Consider the following 13044-nt stretch of genomic DNA (forward strand, 5'->3'; position numbering starts at 1 on the left):
GTACAATCCCTACTTTTTCAAAGTTTTTTCTAGCCTTGACCAAAAATATTTGTAAATTCCCATTTATGTCATGGGGTAACATGGATTTCTGAAGAATAATTTCTACTCAAACAACATATACCATCCCAAGTAATTTTTCTCCTGTATTACTAAAAGGATAGTCATGAGTTATATTATTCATAGAGAAAAAAACTACTTTTGATAACCAAGGCTATTTGTATAATTTTATAATACAGGAAAGTATGACACTGCAGTTTTTCACTTGTGCACATCAATATTTTGTACATCACTGTCTTGACTTGTCATTCTGACAACGTAGACTAACTTATAGTTCATCTTATAGTAAGCCATTGGGTTCCATTCTCCTTATTATAATCATGTGGTCCTATGCAGGTGTATGCTGCCACAGTGATTGACAAATATTACCAAATACACGTCTCCCTGTGGCATCTACACAGAAACATATATTTCAATAAATAAACTTCATATGGTCTTTGATCCAGGGAAGATCTTACATATAATGAAGAAAAACTGAAATTATACTTTGTATTACTGAGCAAAATATTTCATTTCATACAGCCCGTCTACCTATTGAAGTATGGAGTTTGGTGTCCTTGTACGAGACTTGGGTTTTTTCCACTGGAGTGAAGAATTGGTTGGCATATTTATGGTGTTTTTACTGAATCACCTTCCTCTTTCTGCTACATACAAATAGGACTCTCTCCACTGCTCTGAATGAAATATCTCCTCTTTTCTAAATTTTGCCATAACCATGAAATGGGCTTCTGGTTGAATGATATCGATATCATCCATTGTACATCAGACGTATATCCTCATGATCAAAAGATGACTCATTAAAGAGATTGAATTCCTGTTCAGCCATATGATTCAGGTCACAACTTTGGTGCAAAGAGGTATGCCCTTCCAACATCTCTTGGTTACCTGGATGGAACCCTAATAAAGTCTCTTTTTAATCAGGTCATTGAAAGACATTTTAATGGCAGAGTACTCATGAATTCTGTCCCCAAACATCAGCACAAATGCCTAGAATGGGAAGATGCAGATTATCATAATTTCTCTCAGTTCTGGTGGCTTTTATAATTATATACCTGTTTGCTAGGATACAAGCAATTGGATCAAGCCATTGTGAAACAAGCCATTCTTGAAAACACGTGTTTTACTATATTGCCTTTACAATTGGCAATAATATGGGATTGTCTTCTGGGGAGTTGTTCTGATCTATTCTGAACTGCTTCACAGTTTCTACATTGCATTTCTTTCTTTTTTTTATAAAAAGAAATTTCTTTTTATTTTAGAGAGAGAGAAACCATGTAAGCAGGGGAGAGGGGCAGAGGGAGAGAGAGAGAGAATTCCAAGCGAACTCCAGGATTAGCCTGAAGCCCAATGTGGGGTTTGATCCCATGACCCTGGGATCACAACCTGAACAGAAATCAAGAATCAGACGCTCAACCAACTGAGCCACCCAGGAGCCCCTCTACATTGTATTTCTAAAGATCATCCACAAAGGTGTGTGGAGCTGTAGTTCACTTCCTTCTTCAACTAATACATGATATTTACTCCATTTGTATATGTAGGTTAATCTTATCATTTATGGAAAAAATAGTTTATCAAATGTAAATTGCCTTAATTTAATTTTGCTACTTCTATATCCATATATGACACTCTGCCTTCTTCCCAGTTATAAGACATTTGTCCCACCTGTCAGGTGGGACTCAGCTACGTGTACTCTTGATCCAATGGTCACATACCATTAGAATTTTAAATCCTAACTAATTTATTGGAATATAATTACATACCATAAACTACACATATTTTAATTTTTTTAATGTTTATTGTTTTAAAAGGAAAGAGAATGCCAGCAGGGAGCAAAGGGTGGAGGGGACAGAGAGAGAGAGGGAGAGAGACAGAATTTTAAGCAGGCTCCACACTCAGCATAAAGCCCAACATGGGGCTTGATCCCACAATCCTGGGATCATGACCTAAGCAGAAATCAAGAGTCAGAGGCCCAACCGACTGAGTCCTCCAGGTGCCCCTAAACTACACATATTTTAAATGTACAATTTGCTAAGTTAAAGGAGCCATACTTGAATTAAGAGTGCATACTGCATGGGTCAATTTGTAAGAACTTGAGAAGATGCACAGTAAGCTTCATCTGCATTTTTATGTTATTATTAAAAATGCAATTCATCTGAAGGTCAATTTCTGAAGGTAACGTGGAACTCGAAATGAATGTTGTGGGACTAAATAAAGTGTTGGATACATCGGGTCAACTCCAAAGAAAACATTTAAGAGTGAAGAGGTTGTGTATGTACATGAGTGTGTGCACACGCATACATCTTTCAAATAAACACACTCACCCACATATTTGCACATATACACAGACTCATTTATAAGCCCATCTACTATGTTGAAAGGAAACTTGAGAGAAAGTTGCAGAATATTGAAATGAAAAGGAATGTTTGCATCAATGTGAAATTGAAAGAATGTAGCATTTTGTACACAAAAAATTAATTTATTTTTAAAGTTTATTTAGAGAGAGAGAGGGAGAAGCAGAGAAAAAGGGAGAGAGAGAATCCCAAGCAGACCCTCTGTTGTCAGTGTGGAGCCCAACATGGGGCTCGGTCCCACAAACTGTGAGATCATGAGCTGAGCCAAAATCAAGAGTCGGACGCTTAACTCACTGAGCCACCCAGGACCCCCTGGACACAAAGTTTTAAAGTAGCATGAGTGACTTAATTTAAAAAAAAAACTTAGGGTGATTTATTTTTTAAAAATTTTTTAACATTTACTTATTATTGAGAGAGAGAGAGACAGAGCATGAGCATGGGAGGGGTAGAGAGAGAAGGAGACACAGAATCCAAGGCAGGCTCCAGGCTCTGAGCTGTCAGCACAGAGCCTGACTCAGGGCTTGAACTCACAAACCGGGAGATCATGACCTCAGCTGAAGTCCAACGCTTAACCGACTGAGCCACCCAGGCGCCCCTCGGGTAATTTATTTTTAATAATGAATTACTCTTCCTATCTTAATGCCTCAAAGACCTCAAAATTGGAACCATATTTACATTTATGCAGTGGACCAAATACTTCCAAATGAACTCTATGTCTCTACTCAATGTGGGATTTCAACACTTGATACCTTGGTCCAAGGCAAGTTAACTGAATGATTTGAGAAGCTCAAACGCAGTTCCTGTGAACAATATCTTATTGGATAAATATCTGGATTAGATTCCTTTTGCTGTTGTCATACTAATGTCTCAAAACAAATAATTCTCTGAAAGTTCTAGAGATCAGAAGCATGAAAGGGATCTCACTGGGCTACAATAATGATGTCCATGGGTGGCGATCTTTATGGATGCTCCAGAGGAGAACAGCCCCTTTCCCTGCTCCACAGTCTACAGGGCCCACAATTCTTACCTCACAGCCTTTCCCCCATCTTGGAAACCAACAGAATAGTACTTTCCAATGTCTCTCTGACTCCATGTTTCTTCCTTTTCTTCCACATTTAGAGGACCGTTGTGATTACACCAGTCCAGTGTGGAAAATCCAAGCTTATCTTCTTCCTTTTTTTTTTAAGCTTCTTTATTTTTAAGTTTATTTCTTTATTTTGAAAGAGAGGGAGAGACAGAGAGCGCAGTGTGGGGGGTGGGGGCAGAGAGAGAGGGAAAGAGAGAATCCCAAGCAGGCTGCACAATGTCAGCAAGAAGTCTGATGCGGGGCTCAGTCTCACAGTTCATGAGATTGTGACCTGAGCCAAAACCAAGAGTCAGACACTTAACCAGCCTAGCCACCCAGGCGCCCCCAACCAGGCTGATCTTCTTACCCTCAGATAATGATTCAGAGCTTTACTCCATCTGCTATCTTAATTACCCTGCCACGTAAGCTAACATTTTCAAACGTTCTTCAAGATGAATCTTTTGGAGGCCCTTATTCCGCCTACCACAAAATCTTCCTTTTCATATATTATTTAATATCCCTCAAGAGCCCTTCTATTTAAAAATTCAAGCACAGAATTTTTCACCGCCCAAAGAGTGAGTGAAATACTACTCTTTCAAAAATACGTGCAAGGAAGATAGATTCCTGGTGGATAAGACCTAGAAGCACCTACACGTGGATCTCACACAGGACACCAGCTTCCCTCCCTAACTGTGACCCATAGACCGGGATCCCCAGCGTCAATACCACCCACCCAGGAGCTTGTTAGAAATGCAGAGTCCCTGGGCCCACTAGAGGCCTGATGAATCAGAATTGGCGTCTTTTCTTTTTTAATTTTTTTAGTGTTTATTTTTGAGAGAGAGAGAGAGAAACAGAGGGTGAGCAGGGGAAGGGCAGAGAGAGAGGGAGACACAGAACCCAAAGGAGGCTCCAGGCTCTGAGATGTCAGCGCAGAGCCCGACTCAGGGCTCGAACTCACAAACCACGAGATCGTGACCTGAGCCGAAGTAGGACGCTCAACCATCTGAACCACCCAGGCACCCCTGGAATTTGTTTTTTAATTTTTTTTTCAGAGACAGAGAGTGCATGGGGGGAGGGGGGGGACGAGAGGGGCAGAGATAGAAAGAGAGAGAGTCCCAAGCAAGATCCATGCTGTCAGCACAGAGCCCGTCACAGAGCTCCATACCACGAACCATGAGACCATGACCTGAGCTGAAATCAGGAGTCAGACACTTAACCGACCGAGCCCTCAGGCACCCCCAAAATTTGCACTTTTGACTGCTGGATAAATTACTTTTGTTGGGTGCTGTCCTGTGGGTTGAGGAGTTTGAGAGCATCCCTTCAGACATGGCCAAATATCCCAGGGCAAAGTCATCTCTGGTTGAGAACCACTGGGCCAGAATTTCAGAACTGAAAGCACCCTAACATAATTCTCATCAAAACTCCATTCCCTACTTGCTCTATACATTAAAGCAGCACATTAAATCTCTCTGAGCCTGATCTCTACAACCGAGAATGGCGTTCCTAAAAGTATAGCCTCACAGAAAGCACGTTTAAAAAAAAAAATTGACACTCCCTATAATGTGCTAAGTAAGCTAGGTTATGGTGCAGGAAATGTAAATGTGTCTCTAATAATTAATAAACACTTTAGAGTGAGGGACTAAATGGCAGTTCTTAACCTGTGATCTATGAAATTCCTAATTGTTTTGGCTAAACTATCATGAAGCCAAGGAGTGTAGTACCCAAGGTTTTACACTAAAGGAACAAATTTCTCCCCCTTCTTGAAGAAGGAAATAGTAATTTTCTAAAGATATCAGGGGTGTATCTCCACAAATCAATGCATTGAATACCTAAGGGAAGTAGTCTGATGAATTCCTCTGTGTTAGATTTTCGAGAAAACTTGAAGCCAGGGTTGTAATGAGGTGCTGGGAGGTTTAGACCTCCGGAAACAGGAAAACTAATGGAGACAATGTAATAAAAACTGAATTCACCTGACACGCAATGTGGTCTCCTAGGAACAGAGAATCTGCCAGAAATATTTCCGTTGTGTCCACACCAGTATCCCTAGGAGACATCATGCACCTAAAGGCTGGAGCACCAAGAGATAAAAATGCCTCGTGAGCACATGTGGGGAGCTGTAAATATCTCTTCTGCTGCAGAACCTCAGCATGTGCATTTTCACTGGACAGAACATGGTTGTTGCTCTTGGAGTCCTAAATCTGGCCAGGAGACCATTGCTCGATGCCTCCCTGGTGACTTGTCTGGGGACTGAGTTTGATGTCCATCGTCAACTATCCAGGGAGGAATTTTGACTTCCAAAGGGAGAACTTGCCTTGTGAGTTCACATGCAGGTGAGTTCAAGAGCCCAACAGACACTGCAGGAAAGGATCAAAGCAAATGGAAGGCAAGAACTCGTACTGGAGGTCACTGAGAAAAATCCAGCATAGCCCAGATGCCAGAGATTACTGTCATTGTTGGCTGGCTTTACCAAAAAAATTACTTTGTTTATTTATGATGCTTTAAAAAAGTGGATATTGCAATCAGAAATGCAAGGATCCATGTTGGTAATTAAAATGATATTAATGGAAGCCCAATTTGAAGGAATGAAGAAGGCACAAAGTGCTTCCAGGAAAAGTAGAACATAAGTACAAGGATCTTATTAATTAATGGGAGTACACAAACAGGGTATTGGCTGTAGAGAGACATGCAGTGAAGCAAGGGCATTTCTTTTTATTTTAATGGGACATCTTAGACTATGCTTCCATATAGATGAAAAGATCCAGACCAAGGAACAATTGCAAATACATCCTTGCAATAGTGGTGCACGAAACATACACACATTATCTTCTCTCATTCTGGGTATTGGAAAAAAATTGTGATTAATACATGGAAGTAGGTTTGCTAATGAGCTTTATTTTGCATTATTTTATAACCTGTGAGGCTGAATGTGCTTGTGGGTTTGTTAGTCGTTTGACAGCTTCTCTGTTAAAAATTGTGCAAATCCTTTCCTTTTGGATGGTGTTCTACAAGTGTTTATATTTCTTTTTAATCCTTGGGGCACCTGGCCGGCTCAGTCGATGGAGTGTGTAGCTCTTGATCTTGGAGCTGTGAGGTTGAGCCCCACGTTAGATGTAGAGATTGCTTGAAAATAAGAGCTTGAAAAAAACAAAAATAAAAATTTGACACCTCGTAACAAAGAATTGGAGTTTTTATACAAACTATTGGCCATTTAGTTCTTTTATGTATGTATAAATGTATTTGTGAGGAATGTATGAAAGTTTATGAATTTTGTGTGGTCAAATCTATCAGTCAGTCATATCGGGCTCTCTCAATTGCTTAAAAATTTTTCTTGAGGTATAACTGACATACAACGTCCTATTAGTTTCAGGCATACAACATAATAATCCCATACTTGTATATATCACAAAATGATCACCACACCTGTCACTGTGCATAGTCACAAAATATTTTCCTGTGACAAGGACTTTCAAGATCTACCCTCGGGGCGTCTGGGTGGCTCAGTCGGTTAAGCGTCCGACTTCGGCTCAAGTCATGATCTCACGGTCCGTGAGTTCAAGCCCCGCGTCGGGCTCTGTGCTGACAGCTCAGAGCCTGGAGCCTGCTTCAGATTCTGTCTCTCTCTCTCTCTCTCTCTCTCTCTCTGACCCTCCCCCATTCATGCTCTGTCTCTCTCTGTCTCAAAAATAAATAAAATATTAAAAATAAATTAAAAAAAATAAGATCTACTCTCTTAGTGACTTTCCAACACGTGATACACTATTAACTGTATCATCAGTTCTGTCCATTACATCTCAGGCATTGCTTTTTGTTTTTCTTTTTTTTTAATGTTTATTTACTTATTTTGAGAGCAAGCACGAGCAGTGGTAGAGGCAGAGAAAGAGGAGAGAGAGAATCTCAAGTAGGCCCTGTGCTGTCAGTGCAAAGCCAGACATGGGGCTCGGTCTCAAGAACCATGAGATCATGACCTGAGCTGAAGTCAAGCGTAGGATGTTTAATCAACTGAGCCACCCAGGAGCCCCTCTCTTTCATTTTCTTATGAACAAAGTGGGGCAGGCCCATCAATATTCTTCATGTGTCAGTTCTTGCTATACACGAGGAAGAAAGTGCTTCATTCTTAGCGGTAATAAATTACCCTTTATGCATGTTTCTGACTTGTTTTCACATCTCTGTTGCTAAAAGACATGTGAAATCTTTTCACTCTCTTTTTGGCCTTTGGGGATTAGATCTATTTCTGAAGGTTGCATCACCTTTGGCCATCATCTGGAAGGTATTTTTCTTTACCAATTGACTAAAGATCGCCTTTCCATTCTATAAGCCTATTTGAATCCGTGTATCTTTATGTAAGATGAAATCACAACTTACCACTTCCTCCCACAAGGTAAATGCCCTTCTGATATACCTTTTTATTTCCAAGTCTTTGGCAATTTAATCTGGAATTAGTGACCCATGTTGGGGCCATTACGTTGTTGCTCTTGTGCGTCTTTACGTAACTTAGTAGTAGATTTTCATTCCATTTTGTTGTTTTCATTCAATACAGTTGTTTAGAAACAATAGACTTGGGGCACCTGGGTGACTCAGTGGGTTAAGCGTCCAACTTCGGCTCAGGTCATGATCTCACGGTTCGTGGGTTTGAGCCCCACATCGGGCTCCATGCTGACAGCCCAGAGCCTGGAGCCTGCTTCAGACTCTGTGTCTCCCTCTCTTTCTGTCCCTCCCCCACTCGTGCTCTCTCTGTGTCTCTCAAAAATGAATACGTGTTTAAAAAAAAAAAAGAAAAAGAAACAATAGACTTAACAGAATGTCATTCTCACGGATAATCTTTGTTCCAGAAGTTCTTAGTTTCTTTTACAATTTCTTTTCCACTTTATGCATGTATACATATTCACTTGTATATTCATATACACTTGCATACAAATGCTTCAATAAGATGCTATGCACATCTTTATGTTTCAGTGCGGCCTTTTCTGCTACCTTGTGTCCCTTTTTCCTTCTTTCTTTTTTTTTATTTTTTGATTTTTTTAACGTTTTTATTTATTATTGAGAGACAGAGAGACACAGAGCATGAGCAGGGGAGGGGCGGAGAGATGGAGAGACACAGAATCCGAAGCAGGCTCCAGGCTCCGAGCTGTCAGCACAGAACCCCATGCGGGGCTCGAACTCACAAACCATGAGATCATGACCTGAGCCGAAGTTGAATGCTTAACTGACTGAGCCACCCAGGCACCCCCCCCCCTTTTTCCTCCTTTCTTAATAATTCTTCGTGGACTTGCCTCCCATCCACTAATATAATGCTGGCTCCTTATTTCAACATCTGTGTCACCTTCAAGACGTTGCTGTGCAACTCACACATGCAACGGTCATTCATATTTTTTCTTAATATATCACTGCTATGAAAATATTTGGGGACTATTAAGTTAAGACCATGCTTCTCAACCTGGGGCAATCTTGTCCCCCAGGGAACGCTGAAGTGATATGCAATATTTGTCACTGTGAGGCTGGGAGGGGCAGGCGGCCGTCAAGGATGCTGCTAAACAACGTAGAATTCCCAGGTAGACACCACCACAGAGGAGGATGTGGCCCAGAATGTCAAGCAGAGCACAGATTGAGAAACCCTAAGTTGAAGAAAATCTGTACTTTGAATATTTATAGCTGCCTTCAGATTGCTTCCCCATCTTTCCACACTTCCCATTTCTGCCAGCATGATTAGAGAGTGCCCCTTTCACTGCCAGTTAAGAAGTTCCGTCCCCAATCAACATGGCAGCCCATCTCAGGCTTTCCTGGGAGATGGGTGTGAAAGGTAAATCCTTCTTGTTATTTTCTCAAACGCTCTACAGTGTCTTGTCAAAACAGATAAAAACCCAAAGAACGGGAATAACAAAGAAAAGGTGCCACATAAGAAGAGTGAGAAAGAAACTTGCCTCATCCAAAACCAGGCCGTATAAATCAATCGGTCAAATACATGCAGACCAGCCAGAAGGAAAGCAAGCCTTCAGCTCCTTGATTTCAAAAAAGCCCAACTTCTGAACTAGTTAACATACAGTGTAGTATTGGTTTCAGAAGTAGATACTACGGATTCGTCACTTACATATAACACCCAGCGCTCATCCCAACAAGCGCCCTCAATACCCCTCACCCATTTAGCCCATCCCCTCACCCACCTCCCCTCCAGCAACCCTCAGTTTGTCCTCTGTATTTAAGAGTCTTTTGTGGTTTCCTCCTCATGCCCATTTCATTTCTCTCTTTTCTCTCTGTGTTTACTGAACAGATTGCCCATGTTTTCTTTGAATTTATGTGAAGTAGAAAATGAGCATACTGGTGGGGAGCCCCAAGTTTATTTGCCCGTAGGAATTTCTGGGTACCATTTCCGCATTCTGTAGGGGACAGATAACAAGATCTGGCCAGCTTGAGGTGTATCTATTGCTGGCCTAACTAGTGTAGCTGGGTGTGATAAAGGCATGACAGTCAGTAGCCCACGAGGCCATAGTGGGCCATGGTGTGTGTGTGTGTGTGTGTGTGTGTGTGTGTGTGTGTGTGTGTGTTGTGAACTGAGGTTAATCCTCAGAGCAGGGATGCCAGGGCTCGCATATTCCAAGGTAATTATTATTGACAGGGGCCAGAACTCAGTCAACAGAAGTTATTAATAGGGATGTCCATTTCAACTCACAAGACACTTTTATAACAAAATTAATAAAGTCCTTCAAAAAACTCCTAAGTGAGGGATTTGCTGTGTCTTTAAGTGTCAGCTGTTGTGGTCTGGCCTCTCCATTCCTTAACACACACTGCCACCACCTCTCACCACACTCCTTCTGGCTCTTTCCCCTTGACACCTGGCTTTCTTTTGACACATGATTTTCTGAAACAAGCCCCTTCCTCAGGCCCTTTGCACAGACCTTTGCCCCTGCTGGGCACACACTTTCTGAGATCACCTCAACTTCCTTCCTATCTCCCTCGAGGTCCTCTTCAAATGTCACCTTCTTTGCAGGTTATGTGCAAACATCCAGTAAAAAAATAACACCCCATAACTCTCTCCTTCATACCTGCTTTCCTTTTCTTCACAGCCCCTGTCACCATCTGACGTGTTATTTGATTATTTTTATTTGCTTATCATTCTTTCCCCATTCTAGGATGATAAGGAATTTTGTTTTTCAGCACCCTATATTCATTGCGTATACAGTGCCTTGAACGTGATCAATAATCAGTATGTACTCTTTAAAGGGGTAAAAATTATTCTCCATAAAACAAGACCATACATTATGCTCAAGGAGCCGATTGAGAGTAGAAATGGAATTTTTAATAAGAAATGGTGCTAGGGATGCCCTAATGGGGTTGAGACCATATACCTATATTGTTTTCACTCATATGTGGATCTTGAGAAACTTAACAGAAGACCATGGGATAGGGGAAGGCAGGGGGGGAAGTTACAAACAGAAAGGGAGGGAGGCAAACCATAAGAGACTCTTAAATACAGAGAACAAACTCAGGGTTGATGGGGGTGGAAGAGAGGGGAAAGTGGGTGATGGACATTGAGGAGGGCGCCTGTAGGGATGAGCGCTGGGTGCTGTATGGAAACCAATTTGAGGATAAAATATATTTAAAAATTTTTTAAAAGAAACGAATTTCCTGACTCTAAAGTATAAATGGTAGTACTCACGCTAGGTTACTAGCTTGTGTGAAAATTAGTCATTTATTTCTCTGTATCCTGGTAGTCATCTCCAACCCATGGAGCCAAGGAACCTTACAGCCATTTCAGAATTTCTTCTTCTGGGATTTTCAGAGGAACCAGCATTCCAGCCCCTCATATTTGGGCTTTTCCTCTCCATGTACCTGATCACTGTGTTTGGCAACCTGCTCATCCTCCTGGCCGTCAGCTCTGACTCCCACCTCCACACACCCATGTACTTCTTCCTGGCCAACCTGTCCTTTGTAGACATCTGCTTCACCTCCACCACCGTCCCGAAGATGCTCTGGAACATCCAGACCCAGAGCAAAGTCATAACCTATGAGGACTGCATCACCCAGATGTATTTTTTCCTACTCTTTGCGGGATTGGACAACTACATCCTAACTGTGATGGCCTATGACCGATTTTTGGCCATCTGTCACCCCCTGCACTACATGGTCATCATGAACCCCCGGCTCTGTGGGCTGCTGGTTCTGGTGTCTTGGATCATGAGTATCCTGCATTCCTTGTTACAAACCTCAGTGGTGCTGCGACTGTCCTTCTGTACAGACTTGGAAATCCCTCACTTCTTCTGTGAAATTAAACAGGTGGTCCAACTTGCCTGTTCTGACACCTTTCTTAATGACATGGTGATGTATTTTGGAGCTGGGTTGCTGGGTGGGGGCCCCCTTGCTGGGATCCTTTACTCTTATTCTAAGATAGTTTCTTCCATATGTGGCATCTCATCAACTCAGGGCAAGTATAAAGCATTTTCCACCTGTGCATCCCACCTTTCTGTGGTCTCCTTATTTTACTGTACAAGCCTAGGTGTGTACCTTAGCTCCGCTGCTACCCAGAGCTCCCACTCGGGTGCCACGGCCTCGGTGATGTACACGGTGGTCACGCCCATGCTGAACCCCTTCATCTACAGCCTGAGGAACAGAGACATAAAGAGGGCTCTGAAAAAATCCTTTGGAAAGGAAACTATGAAAGGACCAATTGCCCTGGGGCAATTGCACCTGATGGCAGAACTCAAAGCTTGAGAGCCAGAAATGGCAATTCTTTGATCAGATTGTGGAAGTAGAAGTTGCTACTTCTGTTGATTTCCTGGAACATCCCTTTCTTCGACATCAATGTCTCTGTACACTTTAGGTAACATACTGTATTACCCTTTCTGCGCTCTGGTGTTTAACAGTGTTTCCCTTAGTTGTTTTCCTCCTCTTCTGAATTCATTCCCAATTTTGGATGATATTGGAAATTCCCATTTATTCTGTGAGATTCTACAGATTTGTTAAGAATACCCTTTTCTTAAGTGAAATATATCATCCTGAGCAGTTTTTCTTTTCTTTTACTAAAAAATAATCATGAGTTGTACTACACGATGGAGAAAAAACACATTTGGCCCAAATTATAAAATTCCATAAGAGACAAAAGTCTGAAAGCACAACTCACCACTTCTGTGTCCATCATTCCTTGAGATATCTGTTCTTCCTGAAAATGTAGACTTTAACCTATGGTGTGTTTTATAACAAGTCATTGGGCTTTATTCTCCTCCTTAGGATACTGTTTTCTTATTCAGTGTTCACGTAATCACTAGCAAAAGTGATAATCAGATACATGTCTCCAGGTGTAATCTACATAGAAACACAAATTCCAAGAAATAATTTGACATAATATGGCCACAGAGTCAGAGATGAAGCAAAATTTCAGTCATGCATCTGTTACTATGCTAACGAATGTTTTCCTGCTACACATTTGCTTATTGACAATGTGAGACTGGCATCCATGTGTCAGGGGGTCTATCACTGGGGCCAAAAATCATTTGCATACTTATGTTTCCTATTTCCTTGTGTTTCTGTTTCTTCCTGAAAACGTCCATGTCTCCCTAAAACTATGATTCACTGGAGTAC

The 13044-nt window shown here is 41.6% G+C and overlaps 1 protein-coding gene across 1 annotated transcript; it reads left to right on the forward strand.

Moving 5' to 3' along the window:
- The first annotated feature begins 11193 nt into the window (after nt 1-11193).
- Nucleotides 11194-12022, forward strand: LOC122214083 (olfactory receptor-like protein OLF4). Its single transcript, XM_042928727.1, is given in 2 exon segments — nt 11194-11967; nt 11969-12022. Coding segments are annotated over 2 exon segments (828 nt in total).
- The last annotated feature ends 1022 nt before the right edge of the window (nt 12023-13044 follow it).

The sequence above is a fragment of the Panthera leo genome, chromosome A2 (genome assembly GCF_018350215.1).
Source record: "Panthera leo isolate Ple1 chromosome A2, P.leo_Ple1_pat1.1, whole genome shotgun sequence".
Lineage (NCBI taxonomy): Eukaryota > Metazoa > Chordata > Mammalia > Carnivora > Felidae > Panthera > Panthera leo.